This window comes from Mus musculus, chromosome 17 (assembly GCF_000001635.26).
Source record: "Mus musculus strain C57BL/6J chromosome 17, GRCm38.p6 C57BL/6J".
NCBI lineage: Eukaryota > Metazoa > Chordata > Mammalia > Rodentia > Muridae > Mus > Mus musculus.
In genome coordinates this window covers 52,833,718-52,854,997 of record NC_000083.6, presented here as the reverse complement: position 1 = coordinate 52,854,997, position 21,280 = coordinate 52,833,718, and the positions used below count along the sequence as shown (strand labels likewise).

The 21,280-nt window shown below is 37.7% G+C and overlaps 1 protein-coding gene across 1 annotated transcript in view; it reads right to left on the bottom strand.

The window, feature by feature from the left end:
• The window catches only part of Kcnh8 (potassium voltage-gated channel, subfamily H (eag-related), member 8), a 376,486-nt gene that overhangs the window by 124,197 nt on the left and 231,009 nt on the right, over window positions 1-21,280 (bottom strand). Inside the window, exons 6-7 of the mRNA NM_001031811.2 lie at window positions 20,299-20,456; window positions 15,736-15,943 (exon numbers count right to left, since the gene is read on the bottom strand). Of these exons, the coding sequence (NP_001026981.2) occupies window positions 15,736-15,943; window positions 20,299-20,456 (366 nt within the window). The remainder of the gene's footprint in view (window positions 1-15,735; window positions 15,944-20,298; window positions 20,457-21,280) is intronic.

The following is a 21,280-nucleotide window of genomic DNA, read 5'->3' as shown; positions in this document are numbered from 1 at the left end:
ATGTAAGGAAACTTGTACTTATTGCCCATTGATCATTATCTGTGTAATAATAATGCAAAAACCTGATATTATCTCAGTGGAAGGAGAATAAATCAACCAAGAAGAGTTATTGTACAATAGAATTCCATCAGTTAACAATAAATACATAGTGTTTATATTCATGTAATAGGAACTAAGGACAAATCTGAGAGAGGAAGTAAAAGGCTAAAAGAAAAGGCAATGCAGAATGCCTAGCCCTAGGAGCTTCAGCTTTTCTGATCAGAAAGAAGTTATCTAATCAATGTGTGACTGTTTTCTTGTATACAGGGAGGTGTTGACAATAACACTACTTGGTGATAAGCAAGGTTGGCATATCTCAATTATATACAAATAATAATGAATACTATAATTACCATAACAGCTTTTTACATTTGTGATTATTTACATAGCATTATGTGACAAATAGCCCACACTGGTTTCATAGTATAATTTTTTTTTTTAGACATAGCATCTAAATTTACACGGAATTTAGAAGAGTGAGCAGGAAGAGGGAAGAAGAGAGGCCTGAATTCAGGCTAGTAGGCTTGGCAGCAAGTACATTTGCCCAATGAGCCACCTTGCCAGTGACATAGTGGCCACCTAGTTATATAAATGGAAACAAATTATTGAAACAGGATTAGAACTTTTATTTCAAGGCACTTTTTTAAAATAATGAAATTTTATTATAGAAAGGAAAAAAATCAAGGCTTTAGAATATTTCATATCTAAGATCCCTCTGACATCAACAGCCATGGATCTATGATTCAAGCTTGGTCCATGTGAAAGAGTGACTTAAATGGAGACAACCCAGTTTCATAAAGTTATTGAGTACACAGCTAAAAGGAGCCCTTGGAGGGAAGGGCTACCTTGTGCAGGATCTCAACCACTGGGCAAGTTGGAACACTGTCCAAATGCCAGAAGCAGAAGCTATTAGGAGGCATTTATTGCTCCCGACTATCCTGAAAGCTTGCTGGTATGACTAAAACTCTACAGGACAGACTCCCTGAGAGCAGATTTACTGTCAACAAAATACACGTCAACCTCTAGGTGTCAATTGTTCCACACAGCTAAGAAGTTAAGACTCAGGTGCAAGACAATTTTCTTAAAGGTCAGATCTTTACATTAAATTCAATTTGAGAAGTCAACTACTTCTACAACATTCTAATTTTATTTGTCTATTAGAAACACATTAAAGAACGTAATAAAATAGACTGGCAATTTCTAACTTCATGCAAAACATTATTTATATGTGGGTATATAAACTTGTCATGACTGATGATCTCCACTTCTCAGTCATTTTTTTCAAAGGATTTATGGCTCAAGAAAACCTTAGATTCACTAATAATTAACTAAATATCCAAATTTAAAAGATATTATGGTTTGGTAGAAACTCTAAGGTCATAAAGCTACTTAGTAGAAGGACTTGGCTGGAGATGCCAGTCTCCAGAGAAAGAATTATACCATCATTTCTTGGTTTTCTAAGAAACATATAAATATTACTGTATATTTATTTTTTATTTTGAAATTAAAATATAAGTGAATCATTATTTCAGCTTTCCTCTTCCAACGGTGCCCATGTACAATGGTGCCCATGTACACTCCTTTGCTCTCTCTTAAATGTGTGGCCTTTTTTTCTTTGTAGTTTCATGTGTGTGTGTGCATGTGTGTGTGTGTGTATTCCTGAATATAAAAGTAAAACTTGCTCAATTCATATAATGTTACTTGTATCTATATGGTTTCAGGGCTGAAGACTTGGTATTAGGTAAGCAATCAGGGGATTGTCTCTCTGCAGAAGACTATTTCTTCCACTCTCAACGTGATACATGATTGGGCGTTGGGGGGTAGTGGGAGACAAAGAGATGACTCAGTGGGTAAAGGCTTTTGTAGCCAAATCTGATGATCTGATTTTTCTATCTTGTACCCACATGGTTGAAGGAGAGATTCTCTCTTGACAGTTGTCTTATGACATGTGTACCACAGCTAACTAACTAACCAAATAAATAAATGTGATGAACTTTTTCCTTAAAAAGAATCAAACTTTTCTGGATTATCAATCTGTAGCAACAAAAACAACAATAAAAATAATATGTTGGTATTTAAATCATCTCTAAATATCTGAGTAGTCAATAAAGTAAATAACTTCCTCAAACTAACAGATAAGACAAATAAAATTTATTAGTACTTATAGATTTGATTATCTTTTGAAACTACAAGGAATGAATTAAAGTTTATGAAGCACATTAGGTATGTATTACTTGCAATTTCCATGAAATAACATTTAAAAACTCTCAGCTTTTTGTTCAGTCATGATTATAACAGAATCAATGGAAAGTGAATTTCACTCATGGAAGTACAAAAATCTAAAATGGTTAGATATAAACAAGAAATATATGCAACTTGTATGAAAAATGCATAATTTTACTTATTTATAACAGCATATTTTTGAATAAATGGAAACTGAATATCATAACCTTCTGCCAAAAATATCTCAGTGCTACAAAAGAACTATTTTCAATCTTGTTTCTAAAGTGAACTCCAACTAAAATCCCATTTGGATTTTAATGAAAGTAATTTTCTTATAGTATTGATTTAAGGAAAAAGGCAGATTAGAATGGATCTCACTCTGCTTACTTTACTAAGCTTTAGATAGTACAATAATTAAAATGTTGAAATAATAGTGCAAAATTAGACTCTCAATGGAAAAATGACGTCTAATAATGTCATAAATCATAATTAAATATGGTTTAAATGCCACATTTAATTAATGGGACTGAATGAACTATCCTAAAAAGGATATGAAGAAGCTGAGAGAGGGGGCATATGACAATTAATTAATTAATTAGCCGGTTAGACCTGAACTTCAGATCAGCTAAATCTGACTCACACAAACCAAAGTTTTGTTCTTCCTAAGCATAGTTTGCCTTTGTAAAGGCCACTGTAAAATTAGCATTTTATGTGTGACACAGGTCACTTTTGAGAGCCATAATCAGTGATCCTAGTAGTCAAAGCACTCAGGAAAACACCATAGGCTAGAAAGGAAGAGTCCAAAAGCAGTATCATGTCCAGGGGTTGACATCACAGGTGTGTCATAAAGAAACCAGACTGCAAAATACACTGATAGGAGATTCTCTCCCAAGTCAGTCTGTGGTGGCATGCAAAGATGTTTAAGATTCAAGAACATCTCTGAAGACTGAAAAACCATCTCTGTGGGTGAGATCTCTGGATTTAAGAGCTATGAACTGTGCCAAACAAAGGATGGACCTGTGTTTGCACCATTTACCCCATCAGGAAACACAAAAGGAAGGAAGAACAGGATAGGGAGTAAAGAGGGCCTTTAAATCATTAAGTCGTTATCCTGGTAAGGGGCATATGGCTGAAACCATTGCTTGCAATTTTCTGCCTAGATATAACCAGGTAATATGAAATTACATAAGAACTAGAAGACAGGGTGAAGAGCTACAAAATGGCATTATTTATATCCAACCTTTGCACTCCTAAACTCTTTAACTGCCTATATTAACCTACACAAGACCAACCACTAATCATTCAAGGAAGAGGGGACTCACTCTCTACCTCTAAACAAGACTCTGGAAAAGGCTGAAGAAATCACTTTTGCTAGATGTGTACCCACAGCCAAGCCTACTAGATTTCAGTGACTAATGCCAAACTTATGGTAACACATATGGCCTTGTTTAATCTCAGGGGGTCAAAACCAAAATGAGTAGACATGAATGGCAGAGAAAGACTTGTGGAGTTAAGGAGAGGAGAAAGAGGTGATAGGGACATGGATGGTGACAATGGTCACTCTGTAAAATGTGTTACAGCTTTGGAAGGATAGATATCTTGGTAGTTGAAAGCCACATAACAATGTTCACACAAGAGATTTATTGACAGGGAAGGACCCAAGAGGGCGTCTAACTCTCTTCAGGCAAGAAACAGCAGAGAACTGAGCAGAAGGCAAGGTTTATATAGGATTTCGTGTGTGTGTGTGTGTGTGTGTGTGTGTGTGTGTGTGTGTATGTGTGTAGCTTTCCAGGGTGGGTATTGGTGGGATTTCAAGTCCAGAACTTGGGATTTTGTACTCTGTAGGGTGGAGACTGCATCTGGCTGTTAGGGGGGATAGAGTGTTTTATGGGTGGAACCTGGTATTTGGATGTCCTTAGGGGTGGAATCTGGCTACTAGCTCACCTTGAGGGCTTACAATATGTATACGTGAAATGTCTAAGAACAAAGTTAATTAATAAAAATTACAATAGCAATAGACAAATTCAATGCAGTATCAAAAATATAAAGCTATTAAGGAAAATCAAAATTCATAGAAGGCATGACAGGAGAAATAATATAAGAATTTTAATAAAATATACACCACACATTTTAATCCACTTGAGGTAACAATGCCATCACTGGAGAGTAATAATAATTAATCTGAATTACAAATCTTAGCTTTTCAAGAATCTTTTATCCTCAGGATGATAAGTTGAATGTTCTAGGTTTTAGTTCTATCATTAAAGTTTAGGGGTCTGAAAGTGATAAAAATTTTAAGTGTTTCCAATTTTATTTATATGAATGTGCATGTTTGTCTCTGTGTGTGCATGTGGCTTATGAAGTTTGAAGGCATTCTTCCTTACTGGAATGGTAAGTGAAGATTTTATTTACTAATCATAAATAGAAAGAGTGTTATACATAGAAGCTTTCTAACAACTCAAATTAACTGATGAAAAGCCAGTAATAATTCATGATAATAGAGAGGGAAAAAAACAGTTGAAAGTAAGCAATTGTTTTCATGGGGTTGTCAGAAAGTCTGACGAATGAAAAGGCTGGAAACCAAGTAGATTAAGAGAAGAGGTCACCCTAGACCATGTTTATCCTTTTAGGACTCTTGTCTTTGAAGACCCAAGATTTCCCCCATAGTTCTTCCCTGCTGCCCTTTTCCACCTTCCATTCTATGTCATTTCCAACCCTTTATGACTCCTTCAACCCACAGAACCATTCTCTACTATTCTCCAGTCTCATACTAGACTGGAATTCAGATAAGAGCACCACCCAACCCTCATGAGAAGCTTCTTGCAGTAGCCTGTAATTAACACACAACTGGACAATGGGCAGAGTGAGAGAGCATCAGTTCTAAATGGGAGGTCTTCATCAAACCATTTTCTTCAATACTTAAGGTGTCTATGTAGAAGAGGAGGCAGAAATACTATGGGAGTCACAGGTGGTGAATGAGTCCAAGGAAGATAGCAACATCGTTCAGACACACACACGGCTGATGTACATATGATATCAGAAAGACGTGATGGCATTCACAAGACCAGTATAGGTTCTAACCACACACACACACACACACACACACACACACACACACACACACACACAATGCCAAACTTAGAATGGAATGTGAGCAGAGTCCTACCCCTAACCCAGAAACCAGTTGCTATTGATACCTCACGGGAAATGGGGGGGGGACCCTACTTTCTCCAATGGGGTATATCAACCAAACTTCACATCAGGCTTCTTGCCCAAGAATTGTTGACCAACTCAAAACAGACTATATGGTTTTTTTGTGCAGTTTTTTTTGTTTTGATACTTTTTGTTTGCTTGTTTTAAATTTTGTTTTTCTGTTTCTATTTTTTTTTGAGAGAGAGAGAGAGACAGAGAGACAGAGAGAGACAGAGACAGAGATAGAGAAGAAATTGGGGGAGGTAAAAGAATACGATCAAAATGTACTTTCACTTTTATTAAAAATAATCCTTCACTCAAAATATAGTTTATGAAATCAATTAATTTTTAAAAGTTTAAAAGGTCAGAGATAAATATTCAAATGTGGCAGGAACCAAGTTATGGTGTTACAATGCAGATAATGACACAATAACCAGAAAAGCAAAATGGCTTTATAATGACTCCTATGAACACTTAACCATAGCTGTACTTATTCTAAGTACTACCAGGTTCCATAGGATAAACAATCCAATCCATTCTTAAGTGGGATTGAATACCGAGGAAATTCAAAAGTCTCCACAACAAATACACTATTTAACAGCAACAGTGTCCCAATGTCTGACATCCTCTGCTTATTGCCAGCACTTTATAGCAGTTCACTTTTAATTAATGAGTATGTGGTTTGTTAACCATACAAAGAATGAGATATTGTTAAGTAATATAGAAATGGAATGATTTATTTCTAATCACTGACTGAAGACTGATGCCAGAAATTCTTCTTCTGTTAATATAATAGAATGATCTTATGTGCACTTTGCTCATCTTGATTAGACTGGATTAGATGAAGTATAGACAGGTGTTTGTGGCATAAAGAGCATCTATATTTGTCTACTTATACATACATGTCTGTATTCATACACTTTTGTGTATATTGTTAACTATAACACAATTCCACACTGTAATCCCATGGCATACTTCTGTTCCCAAGCTGCCTTTACACAGCCTTATTTAACCTCATTTGTGACTCTCCAGTTAGGTATTATTTATTGTTTCTATTGCATATATGAGTATAATCTTTCTCTAGTAAAGATTTACTAAGAGGTGTTATGTGTGGTTTTCTTTATTATAAAAAGATTAAAATTATTAGTTTTCTTTCCTATTATAATACTAAGTGTAATAACATTTCTTATGGCATGTTGTTCATTTATTTGTTTGTTTGTTTCTTCCTCAAGCTTATAGGCTGTTAAATTGTCAGCAGAAACTAACAACAAGCACCAAAAGATTTCATTCAATCTAGTTGTAACCCATTCTTCAGAATTCTGTAGATTGTGTTATGCCTTCAAGTCCTCCAGGACAGGAGTGAAAATGGACTGCTTTTCTCAAATTTCTATAACAATAGAAGCCTTGTGGCTGTGAACTTGTGTCCTACAGTGTGATATCATGTAGGCAGTCTGTGGCAAAAAATATTCTGGGCACACTGTTCTCTGTGTGTGACTTTGCCCAACTCTCCCCACAGTCCCGGTGACCTGGAATCCTGTCAGCTGTCTGACTACCTGAAATATAGAGGTTCTTTCAGAAAGAACTGAGACATGTCATTGAAAGCTCCTTTTTTTCCCTTCATTATCTCAAAATGCCTAATATGTTTTAAACACAAGATCAGATTACAACAATGTGGATGGATATTTTTAATTTCTTCATTTCTCCAATATGAGTAACATGAATGATATACTGGAGTCTGGGTTTTAAAAAGAAAACAAAGCATTTGATTTCTACAGCAAAGATGGAAATATTTTCTGTTTTCTAGAAGCTATCTTCCAAAACTGAATAGGGAACGAGAGACTCTTCAAATACAGTATTCGGTTTTCATTTCCCATAACTAATAGCGACGTGGAACATTTCTGGTAATGAGGAGATCTGCCACATTGCTTTAGTGGTGGTGGCTGTTATGTTCTAGTAGACCTTCACCATGTATCAGGAACAAAGAAATTAGAAAGAGTGAAGGCAGTGGGAGAAGATAGGAGGCTCTGTGTGGCTTCTGATTAGAACTCTTTATTACTTGCTGCATATGACTCCTCCAACTGCAAGACTTCCACAGCCTAGCTACTGAAAGCACTGAAAGGTACACTGCAAGCAACCAAGTCTTCTGGGAGCTTGGTGCAAAGGAAGGGGTTGGGCTGCACCATAGACATAGTGACATGTGTTTTGAGGTCTATGGTGGCTCCAGTGAGAATTTAAAATTAGAGGCACTGTTTTTAAAAAGGATTAGAAGCTAGGTTGGCTAGTTAGTCCCCTGTAATTTCAGGGCACTAAGGCAGAATGATTATGAGTTTGAAGGCAGCCTAGGCTACTTAGTAGTCCACTGTTCCAGAAAAAACAAAACCAACAGAAACAATGCCAGGTAGTCCTCAGAGCTCCCAGAAGTGCTCTACAGGAGCTCTGTTTGTATGCTTTTCTGTGCCCTTCTTCTAGGATTTCTTTTTACTATTTTAAATTCTGTGTAGGGTTATGTGCATTGCACTCATGCTCCCACAGAGGCCAGAAGAGGGCTCATGATTCCCTGGAGCTGGAGTTACAGGGTTTTAGGAGTCACTCAGTGTTGTAGCTGGGAACTGAATGTGGTTCCTTGACAAGAGCAGTGTATTTGTTACTTTTCCATTGCTGGGATAAGACTCAGCGACTAAGGAAATTTATAGAAGGGTTTATTTGGGACTTCCAGTTCCAAAACAATAGAAGTCCATCACAGAACTGGCAAAAAGGATGACAGCAGGTAGGACGCCCGGAGTAGCAACTGAGAATTAACCACATTCACAAACAGGAAGCAAAGAGCACACTGGGGACAGTAATAGGCTTTTGAAACTTCAAGGCCCACCCCCCTCCAACAAGTCCAGACTTCCTAATCCTTCCTAAATAGTTTCACCAACTTGAGACCAAGTATTAAAAGGGCCAAGACTTTTTAAAAATTTGATATTTTATTTATTTATGTTTCAAATGTTATCCCCTTTCCCAGTTTCCCTTCTGCAAACTCCCTATCTCATCCCTCCTCCCCCTACTTTTATGATGGTCCTCCCCCACCCACCCGCCCATACCCATCTCACCTCCCTGGCATACCCCTACACTGGGGCATCCAGTGGGATCAAGGGTCTTTCCTCCTATTGGTGCCTGATAAGGCCATCCTCTGCTACATATTCAGCTGGAGCCATGGATCCCACCATGTGTACTCTTTGGTTAGTGGTTTAGTCTCTAGGATCCCTGGGGGGTCTGTTTGTAAAGGCCCAAGACTTATAAAAGATATATCGTTCAAATCATCATAAGCAGTAAGTGCTCCAGCCCAATAAACTCTCTAGTCCCACTGACAATCTTCCACAACCACTCCCTTCTTTATCTTAGGGGTTCCCCACAATGTGAATCTTATGGGAAAGCCATGTCTTGAAGAGATTTCATGATAATTTCTGTAAAACATATGAAGTAAGTCAGGCAATGGTGGCATATGTCTTAATGTCAGCAATTTGGAGGCATAGGCAGGCAGATCTCTATGGGTCTGAGGTCAGCATGGTGTACACAGGGAGTTCCAGAACAGCCAAGGCTACACAGAAAGACCTTTATTGAAAAGCCAAGAACAAAAGAGAAAAGAAAGGACAAAAGAAAGAATGAAAATAGAGAAAATAGAAAAAACAAAACCCTATAAGACAGTGTATAAACCCCTAATACATCCTGTATGCTCGAGGAGGAGGGTTTTGTTCACTTATTGAAGTAATCAGCTTACCATACACAGGCCTGGTCAGTTTTCCCTCCCTTACAAGAGGCTTACACATACTTAGCAGTTAATAACTATAGCTAGAGACCCTCTTCCCAGTCTATAAGATTTGTGATGCTTTATCAAATGAAGTTCAAGTGGCTTAGCACTAAACTTATCAATGAAATATTCTAAGTGACATGAATACTCTTCTCCCATTCTACGCTCTCCTGACATGTGTGTGTGTGTGTGTGAGAGAGAGAGAGAGAGAGAGAGAGAGAGAGAGAGACAGAGAGAGAGACAGAGAGATAGAGAGAGACAGAGACAGACACAGAGACAGGCAGACACAGAGACAGACAGAGATGGGGAGATTTTGCATATCCACAAAAGATAAGCCTACTCCAACCTAGGAGTTAAGAGACAAACCATCTCTTCCATTATAAACTGCCTTCCATGCCTTTGTAGATAACTTATTTCAAAGTCCAGCCTGTTATGATCTTAAATTGAGAAATTTGAGAAAGATCATGGAACAATATTTAGGTGCAAGATGGAAATACTGACTGGGATGAGTTTAACTAAGGGAATGTTATGCTTGCATTAGGAGTAAAGAGCGTGTTATAGCAAGCAAGATGCATGGAGCATTACCCAGTTCCCACAGTCCAGCCAGTACCACTTGACCTGATGACATCTCTGAGAGCCTTGTGACTCACAGATGTTAAAAATCCCTCTGTGTTTTATCAACTTTATTACAGTTCTTAAGTATAAGATTAAAGATGTTAGACGTTTGTCCTTTTTGCCTTCTTTTTACTTTTTAAATTTTTGTCTGGCTCGCTAATATATTACTTAGTGGAGGAATTTCTCTACTGCATATGTAATCTAGAGACAGGATAAAAGGGAAGGAGTCTGTACTGGCTAGTTTTAACTGTTAAGATGCTATAACTTAGAATTAATTGCCGAGACAATCTTAATGAGGAATAATTATCTTAATTAAACTAGTCTGTGGGGATGTTTGTGGGGGATTGTCTTGATTGTTAATTGATATGGGAAGACCCAGCCCATTATGGGTGGCACTATTCCTAGGAGTTACTGAACACTATGGGGGAGGGGGGATGCTAAAAGCAAGTAGTTGCACATTCACTTCTCTCTTCTCTTGACTACAGATGTGACTACAGATGTGACTACAGATGTGACTACAGATGTGACTACAGATGTGACTACAGATGTGACTAGCTGCTTAAGTTCGTGCCTTGACTCAATGATGGACAATAAACACTTTTCATCCCAAAGTCGGTTTTCATCAGGATGTTTTCTCATAGCAACAGAAATGAACCAAAAACTGAGTCTCTCTATGTCGTGGCAGTCTGTAGATATTAGATATTTGATGGTATGTGACTAATATGTTGTCATTATATATTCACCCTTCAGGGTCCATGAAACAGTGGAGGCATGGTAAGCTAACATCGCACCCCAATATTTGTAGGACAGCTTCCAAATTTCTTTTCATTTTTTATTGTGTTCCTATAGCTCTTTTCCCAAGATTTGTTCTATGAACTGAGTCCATGTGTCCAGATAATAGATCTCTTTTTTGCTTTTGTAATTCAGAATATGAGTGAAGCACAAGGCTCACTCCATAACTACTGTTGGAGAGGCCCCTCTGGGGGTAGGGAGGCCAGAGAGTTTGAAGATGTCCTCCATTCTTGGTAGGAGCAAAGGTGGCAACTATGGAAGCCATGAGCAGAAGCTTGCAATGCACCTGAGACCACATGAGGCAGATTTTTGGAGGAGCTGTACAGCCACACCTGCTACCGATGAGAAAACTAGAAGCAGTCAGGAAATTCAAAAATGGGCATCAATTTGGGAAAAATCACAGGCTTGCAAATCCTTGAGGTAGATTCAAATCTAAATAGTAGCAGCTTGAAACTGAGTCTTTCTTAATTAAGATCCCAATGGAGCTCTTTAAAAGCAGATTCAGTGTCATTAACTGAACTTTACAGCTGCCATTAATTGAATTCTACAAGTGATAATAATTACAACAAAATGCACATCTATGTACTGAGACATATGGAAGCCTGAGAGGCCTTACACTACCATTTTGGCAGCTCTGGAGGTGGAATCCAGTGCCTGTGGCATAATTAGTAAGTGCTCCACTATTGAGTAATATTCCAAGACCATGTCACAGAGTTTACCTGTATCGAAGATTCTCATAGAAAATAAGCAATACAGACTCTGCAAGAGGCCAATCAAAACATTTCTTTGCAGCCAACTGCAACCTTTAAAAAGAACTCTCAAATTCACTTGTGATATGTTTTTTTAATATAGAGTTAAATGTTACCCTCTATCCACATTCCATAAAACTGTCACACTTAACAGCAGGTTCAGGGTGGGTACTGGACCTACCCATTATGTTAACTCTATTAAAGCTCAGAATAAAATCTCCTAAAGGTGACTTCTTGAGCACAATAACTAAATCAAATGGCAACACTCTGAAATTACCTTCTAAATAAACTTCCTATGCAAAATGATATTCATTGGTTTCTATAATAAGAGTAGTCGTCATCGTATTATAATGACAGCACATATTGACAGTGACTTCAAGGCCAAAGACCTTACTTTTCTTCTGCCTCACCTTTGAATGTGTGTGGTATGTATATATGAAGGAGTTTGTGTGCATGCATGGGAGTGTGGATTCACAAATGGCAACCGCATCTGTTGGTCAACATCTTGCTTCTACATGATAATCCAAACTCAGGATCCCAGCACTGCACAGCAAGCCCTGAAACAGCTCCCACGTATATGCCTCACGTATATGCCTCACGTATATGCCTCACGTATATGCCTCACGTATATGCCTCACGTATATGCCTCACGTATATGTCTGTGTTTGATATCTTAATACTGGCAACCCCAAAGAGACCTACAGCACTATTGCCATTTTACAGTCCTGGGAGAGGAAGCAAAATTAATTGTTTCTCCCTGTATCCTGCCGTTCTGTATTAAGAACGAGGACATCAACTTACTTTTATAAAGCTTATTAGCCTTTCCTATCAGCTCTACCTTAGCAATAAGCACAAGCTATAGAGGAAGAATAAATAGTTTAAGCTTTTTCTCTGTGACATCCAATAAATTAGTTTTGGTAGACAGAACCAAGCGCACAATGGACACTTCTCAGGCAAATGAGCAAATCCCATTTATTCTCTCTTTCTTAGCCGGAAAAAGTTTTCCAAACAGATGTTCCTTATAATTTTCCTAATATTTGAGATATAGAAAGACTTCTAGACAAGTTTGGGAGTCTAGGTTCCTGAACCACGAATACCACTTAGTAACCTAATGACCATGACTACTAATCCATCTAACTTTGCCAACAACTATATCCTAAATAGAAGCCACAGTAGAGGAAAAGCCAACATTTTCCATATAGGGCTTGTATAACCTACACCTTGATTCTCCTCATTTCATAAAAAAAATGGACATAGGTCCTTCTTAGTCATAAACAGACAGACAAACTTCAAAATTGTCTAGATAATACATTCAAATATATGAAAATACAAACTGAAATAGAGCACCAGACAAACCATTTTACAATCAGTTTCTGATCTCCTAAGCCAACAACCACAAAGTGTCCATTCTAAAAGTAGACAACTTATAAAAATTGGCATTGGCCAGGCTTAAAGATGAACTTGGGTTTATTTAGAAGCAAAATATCAAAGCACGTTAGCTGCCGGTATTGAACTTGCCAAGGACAAAAGAAGAGTAATTGGATAACTGACAATGATTAGGAAGAGATTTATCGTTCAGACAGATAACCCTGCTCTATACCTTAGCCACAAAAGTAAAGAACAATGTGTTCTCTAACAGGATTTTATTTATGTGGTGTAGTTTTGATTTATGGTAATTGGAACAAAAACAAATAAAACTTAGCACTACTGAGAAGAATTACACAGCAAAAATGAACTAACAGGTAGAAAAATCTCAGATTGTTTAGTATGAAGACAAATTTCCGCTGGCATATGATTTAATAAGTATACAAACTATACAAATAATTTTAGAGGGAGGGAAAGTCCTTGTCCAGACCTTGTCCGAATATATTTACAGGCATAATGAGCATACCTCCTTCCTAATCACATCCCAAGGGCCATTTAGACAGGATATCTAATTCTCCAACGGGAATTACTTTTACCTTATCTGAGTGAAAAAAAAATAGTAGCGATTCTGTGACAAGCCATGATTTTAGCAAAGCCTGCGGATACACCCTCAACCTAGCTTATGGTGGCTGCAGCAGATGGTCAATGGATGCTTATCTGTGATGAGAACATATATTCCATATATTCTTAGGAAGCATACAATTTTAAATATGTGTTTTCATGAGAACCATATATGTATATACCATGGAATCCAGAAAGAGACTGTTCAGTTAAGTGAGGTTCATATGTTGTAGACAAAGGAATTGTGGTGCAGAGTGCTGAACTAAATGAATGCAAACCCAATATTTACAGATGTGATGCCCAAGCTTTCCTGCCACTGTGGTGTACCAATCTGCCTTACAACCTCTGGTCAGGGCTAATCCTGGTACAGTTCAGGTGGCTGACTCCCTTTGTCTTAGGAACAAAACAACTCTGCATATTTTAGGGGAGAAAAATTGAAATCTAGGTTGCATGTCTGTAGCACAGCTGACATGGTAGAAGTGTAAACAAAATGATTCCTCATCTAACTTGATTTGAGAGTGTGTAGAAGCTGGGTTTTTCCCCACCTAGACTCTCTCAGACGACATCCCTTACAAATTAACATCGATGGATAGGTCTGGGATCCGAAGAATATCAGCCCAGGCCTAAGACTGAATTGAATGCTGACCACAAGAAAGAATTTTAATATAGACTGAAAACAAAGGGCAGACATCCAGACATCGAATCCTACCACTCACTGAACCACATTGGGACAACCCTGGAGCACCTCGGGGAGACAGATGGCATCAGTGACATCAGACATGACTTTCTCACCTATCTCTTCTCCATCTTTCTCCAGATGAATCTCATTTTTTAAAAAATCTAGGACACCCTTGCTTTCCACTCAACAGAGTTATTTTTGCCCTTACTTCATTTCTGAGAATCCAAAACCATAGCCAGATATCTAAAACGTGCTTTGTAAAGGAAGAAAGGCCAACTCTTTTCAGAAGAAAAGCTTAGGTGCTTTCTGGAGCTCAGGTGAAACATGGTCACATGATTTTTGTTTGTTTGTTTGTTTGTTTGTTTTGTTTGTTTTTAAATAACCTGGGAAGGGAATTAACATTCTTTAACTTGCTTCCTCAAAATCTCCAGCTCGCCCTTCAGGGATGGCTTATGAAGGTTATTCTACACACCCTGTGGTGAGAGAGGGTTGTTTAGTACAGCCAGCATAGCTCTGCATAGCTTCCTCAGCAAAGGGACACACTTGGTACTTCTCTTTCTAGGAGTTGCTTATTAGACTAAGCCCTCTCTGCAAAGGTCTGGGCTTCTTTCAAAGCTTCAAGATTGACTTTTGGTGGAGACTATAAGTGAGAGCATTTGTGCCAACTAAAATGATAGATTCTTCTGAAGCATAGATTTCGTAAAGTAGATTCTTTATCCAAACAAAAATAAAAACAACAGGCCTCCAATAAAGGGCACTGGAATAGCTCTATAGAGTGGGGCTGTGCAAAGATGGTGGCTAGTTTAGAATAGCAGGTATCTACTTCTTTATACTTCTTGCTTTCTATAAATTCCCATGATTAACATGGGTTTTAAAATGTGCTCCTGTGCTTGGTATTTTACATTCATTTATGCAAAGTTATGTAACGCTTGAAAGAGAAATCCTAAACTTTTATGGATTGTGGAACTACTGAATGCTGTAAATATTTGTAAATGATCCTGTCTTCTCTGCCATCACCGATCCTCTGCATATGATACGCCGTTTTCTCAGTTCCCTGTCCTAATGGAAAAAAGAAAGGCTCATCTTCTTTTCCCTTAGGAGACCAGCTCAGATATAAACAACTGTTTTCTTGTGGTTCAACAGCTTAGTGAGGGTCTCAGAGCAGTTTCCCATGATTTACTGCTGCTAGCTCTGCACTGGAAAAATGCCAAGGTAGATTGGCAAACTTAGCCAACAACTGGCACATCCTCACTAGACAGTTTGAACATCTTAGAGAGCTTTTAAAGTTTCTTTGGCCTAAAACTTGAACCTGATGAATTTTACAAACAATGCAAGGTTCTTAAAGAAGACTTTCATCACTTGTACTTTAAATTGGGGGGGGGGGGAAGAAATGTCAGTAAGAAGAAACATATCTATATGATTGTATAGAAGATAAAGAGAATTGAAAGGAGTGTGGAGGGGTATGGAATAGGAGAGCAGCAGAGTATTTAAAATGCACTAAATACACATCATGTACACAGATGAGAATTGCCTATGTAATGTAGTATAAAAACTTTAGTAGACAAATGAATAGAATAATATATACACAAACACAACTTTCATTTTCCCCAAAGTCGACACAACATTCCCTTTTAACTAACAGTGAAAAACGTGACAGAAGCCCTTACCGACTTCCCACTTGAGAAGGCTGTTGTCCTCCCTCTCCATTTTTCCAATGACATACCAGATACATGCCATCCAGTGTGCAAGGAGAGCAAACATGGACATGAGCAGGGTGAGGACGATGGTACTGTGCTGAGAATAACGGTCCAGCTTCTGGAGGAGGCGCAAAAGACGCAGCAGCCGAACAGTCTTCAGGAGATGAACGAGGGACACCTGTGGTGGGACAGAGCAACACAGCTTGGAAGCCACATCCACAGCACAGCATTTTTCTGTAACTCATACCCAACATGGAAAGTTTCTGGAAGGAAGAATCATGGTGGCTTAACTCCTGTGGACATACTGATGTGTTTTGGCTCCTCGGACCAGTGTCAAGAGAAAGAAGTACCAAGAGAAAGAATGAAGTAACATAGGCTAAAAGTTACAGAGGTTATTTTTCCTGCAAAAACTTAACTTTATAAACTAGAATTGACTTTGTTTTCTACCTGACTATATACAATTTTGTATACACTGCTGCACAGCTAAGGCACACTGTATGTAAGATTTCACCTTAGACATATTTTGTGTCAATTTTGCTTTCCCTCTACAGATAAAATATTTGGGTTGTACCACTAATCCATAAATATTGAATGAAATGTGAAAAGCCTAATATAGCTAATTTTAATTTAAGACTTTTGTAGTGTTCATTTTTTAAGGTTAGGTTTTCATGAAACTCAAAGAGACCTGGAAAGATTCATTTCCTTATGTCAGCTGGCCCATAAACTTGAGTAAGTACCAGTGGCACCTGCTGTGTCAACTGGTAACCTATCTGGCTCCTACTATCAACAAATAGAGCAAACATTTCAGTCAGACATCCCAAGCCTGAGCTTTTCTCCAGAGTGTTATAAAGCCAAATGAAGTAGACTTGAAACTTTTGTTGCATCTCCTATGCCCTGTCTTTTCCAACAATTAAATTATAGACTTCAAACTCAAGGAGTTTTGTTGAATTTGGGCATTAATGAAACATCATTGGTGAACACAGACATGGTCAGAATTAATGTTTAAGAGGGGTGTAGCTAGCACATGCCATCTGACTGCTTTTACAGAATTTTGAGAATATTAAATAGATAACAGAGTATCAACTCACATAGAAAGGGAGTTTGGTAGACTCTTTGACCATTTAATTTCTTGGAGGGAACTATAAGTAAAGAAGCTGATTATAACTTGTGGCTATAATGTGTCTCCCCTGTGTAGAATATAACTATAGACGAAGTCAGTGTCCTCGGGGGGAATTGCCTCCAAATCAGCAGGTCAGTTGATTTCAGTTATCCCTTTGGTTACCCATCTTCCCATAACTCTAATATATAGAGGACCTTACCTACTATTTGAAAGATGAGCAAATGATACAAGAATGAATGAATGAAAAATGAATGAACAAAAAAGAATGAATGGACAGATTAAGATATAAGATACTCAAATCTCATCATATAAGCAGATATTCAAAAAGTGTGCTCAATTCTAGTCTTGTGAATTATTCTAAACTTAAATAAAACACAATCTTCTCTTAAACCACTTTTTCTTCCCTTCATCTTACTTTCTTCTCCTTCCCTTCCCTCCCCTTCATTTCCCTCCTCTCCCCTTGCTCTCCTTTTCTCCCCTCCCCTTCCCTCTGTTCTTTCCTTCCAGCCTGCCTGCCTGCCCACAGCTGTGGACATTACAGGGTAACTCCTCCATATGGATTCTCTCTATTATGTGGAAATCTGTGATGTGACTCATGTCATCAGGGTGAGCAGCAAACACTGTTATCTGCTGAGTCACCTCAAAGGCCATAAAAGAGAATCTTAAAGGCACCTGGGAAGCTGCTCTTTTATTTCTTCTCTATACTCTTGATATTCAAGCTTAGCTTCCTCTATCCCTGCAGCATCAATATCACATCTACCATGTACCAAGTTGGTGTGGATCGCAGGACCACCTGCTAGGATTTTAAAATATTGACTTTGTCACTTGGAGTATTATTGTGAATGAACTTTGTTTAATAGTTAGCTGAATTTAATAGACAGATGACAATTTTTAAGTGAAATGAAGCCTGGTATGGAACTCCCAATGGGGAAGGTCATCTGAATCTGGAGGTGATGCAGATGCCGCATCTTCTCTGGTCTCAGGGGGAGGGGTTGAGAGAGGAAGGTGGAGCTTTCCTTCTGTGACCATTCCCACAAGCAAGGCACGTGAACTCCACTTTAGGATGACATACCTTGGTGATATGCTGGGACATTCCAAACAAACAAACAAACAAAAAAAAGAATTTCTCACACAAGAGTCAGAAGCTTCCTGCTGGGAATGAAGATGCAGGCTTTTCAAGAATGGGGGACCTCGTGATTCTTATTGCTTTTTGAGATCGGTATCCCAAATTTGTCATGAATGCGAATTATGAGGGACTTGTGGACAAGTGAATGTATCCAAAGCCTCTAGTAACAGTTTTCTCTTTTACCAATTGGACATAACAAAAAGAAACATGTGCCAAATTAAAATGAAAAAGTTTTGACTTTTTGTTCAGATGGTAAACAATCCATACCCTTGCCTTTCCACTTTATCTGTCCTTCCTAATTTTGTCTCTGTCAGAACCTTTCAGAGTAGATTTTTATTGGTGACTATATGAATATACTGAAAGCATTTGCCAAGAGCAGTTAGTAGCAGTCGGGGCCAAAGCCTACAGAGGGCTGTATTCCATTATGAGTTTCTTTTATGGAGATATATTCACTGGACATATTTTAAATCTGGTAGGAGCAGGCTTATTTTTAGTTTCCATGTCTAAGGACATTTCTCCTTATAAGTTGTTCTCATCACATGTTTTGTTAGAAAAAGAACAGGATATCTTGAACAAGCTCTTCTGTTCAAATGGAACATTTTATACTTATTACCTTAGTTAAGGACAGCAGACTTGTACTGTTATTTAAATGATCAGGCTTGTCAAAAATAGGGGCAGTATCTCTAGTAGAAAGTTCTTTTGCCATCTTGTTTTCCTTTGTGACTTACATTATTCACAAAGCACTTATGTAAGATCCCCAAGACACTGAGCAGAAGGAGGAGGGGATTGTTGAAGTGGTCACCAAGTAAGAGAATCTCACCTGTTAATTTAGGCAATGATGATGTTAACAGTATAAAAACATACACTGAATAGTTCTTGTATATATTTATTATCCTATATTACATGTACATATTTGAAATTATCCTATTTCAGTATCCAGAAAAAAATAGAGAATAAGAATTCTATTAATATTCAGTAGCAAAGCTGAAAGTTAATTTAAAATCAGATTGTGTTAAACAGAATTTATTTGCTAATTTGGCCAGAGAATTTAGAATACTTTAATAAACCTTTGTAACATATACTCCTTAGATTATTTTGGAGCTTTGTAAAATCCTTCCTTGAAGTCACTTCACTGTCATTATTGGTACTTATCTAGACAAATTCACTCTTGAAACTTCTTTAGAAAGCCCAGGTAACTATCCCATATCATGCCAATTGATATTATGTGCTAGGTTTTCTGGGTAGCTCTCATCCCGATGGCAGTACCCTCAATCTCCCAACTCAAAAAAAAAAAAGACAGAAACAAAAAATTCTTAGATTATATGCAATTAACACACATGTACGTCTGCATGGAGAAGTTGGAGAGAATGTGTATGTTCACCTCGAAGCCAATAATATCTGAACTTGAAACTCTGATCACTTGGCTACTCTTGGAAACCAGTCATTAAAGTCTTCACAAAGGGTATGATGTATATGAAGAGCTATCAACTGATAAGGGAATTTGTTTCATTTGAACTAATATTTAGTACATTTGTTTTTACAGGCTAACATTGGTTACCATAATAAAAAAACACAACAAAACAACAATAACAACAAACATATGCCCAATCAAAAGTGGTCTTCCTAAACATCTCTCTGGTTATAAGAAAGTACTTGACAGTTTTTAAAAATGTCCGTCACTGAATGTAAAAATGATTGCTAGTGCAAATGGAACACTTTCTTCCTTGTGAGGAGGCATGATAAGAAGCTCGAAAGAAGAAAGAATAGAAAGTACAAGTGTTAATCAACTCAGGAATCTCATTTTGTATTGGGGTTATGTTATTGAAGTGACTGAATTCCCTTCCTCTAATTCCAGCATTCCCATTTGTCTGATCAGCCTTCAGTTAGCTAGCAAAATGTATAATAAAATTATAAAGAGAGACAGAGTTAGAGATCACAGAAAGAGAAATATATATATTTGCATTTCTACACCAAATTCTCCAGCCAATTTCCTTTTAGAAATCTAAAGTGACGATCCCTAAAGGGGGTTTGGTATCATAAGATTTGTTTAGTGAGTCAAACTTTATGACCGATTCAGGCTTTCTTCCTGTATATGCGGTCTCTGCTTGAGTATTGAAGGAAGAGATCAGAAAGAATTCACTCCCTCAAGTGGAGAATCTGGCCTGTACGTCACTAAGTATCTCCACGTCCTTATTAAAGAGGTCACAAACCACAGGGAGCATTTAGCAGCAAATACATGAACATCAAACACAAAACTTTAAAGGCCACGTGGAAGATGTCTACTCACCACTGTGACATTGAAAGCATACAGGAGGTCAAAGGGCAAGGCAGCAATCAGATCAATGATGAACCAGGTGGTGACGTAGTGAATGCAAATGGATCTCGCTTCAAAGATAACTTGGCCAGACTTGCTGACATAAGTTGTTCGGAAATTTAGAATAATATCTGCTTGGGGAAAAAAGACAATTGAGAAAAAAAAATGAGGAAAAGAGGGGAAAGAAAAGGAAGAGTGAACAATAATAATACTTTTAAAAAGAAAGAAAAGAAGAAAAAGGAAAGGAAAGAAAAGGAAAGGAAAGGAAAGGAAAGGAAAGGAAAGGAAAGGAAAGGAAAGGAAGGAAGAGCGGAAAGAAGGAAGAAAGGAAGAAGGAAAGAGGAAAAGCAAGTAGTCAGGGAAGAAATATGTATAAAGTTATACAAAAATCAAAGAAAAGTAATTTCAAGCTGCTTCAGATTAGTACCCTCACCATTTCAATGTAAATGAGATAGTTTCAATGTAGTGAGAAAATACCGAAGAAGAGCAAAGGACACTGTATACTGTGTTCAGATGCTGAAAATTCCAGCCAATAGAATACTAGTGAGATTACCATGTGTCCAGTGTACAATATTCTAAAGCTCGTTGGGAGATTGTTTCACCCCATGGTAGAGGTAGAAACAAAGTCCTACAGATCATCTTAGTCAACAACTACCATGTGGGTAACACTAGTAATTTTATGCACAAAATTTAGCAAGTCATTGTGTGAATATGAAATTCACCTTTGACATTAAGTCACACATGTCTTACTAAGTACAGCAGTTGCTTTTTCGCATCTATTGCTAATCTTTCCCATTCTGTTCTTGTATTTTACGTCATAATTTTCAAACTTTCCTTACATAATTCTTTTGTTCTGTGTTTAATGATCCATTTACCACAGGCAATACTCTTATGAGTGCTAGTCAAAGACAAATCCACAACCAAGAATGCTTCCTTAAGTTGAAAGTCATCTGTA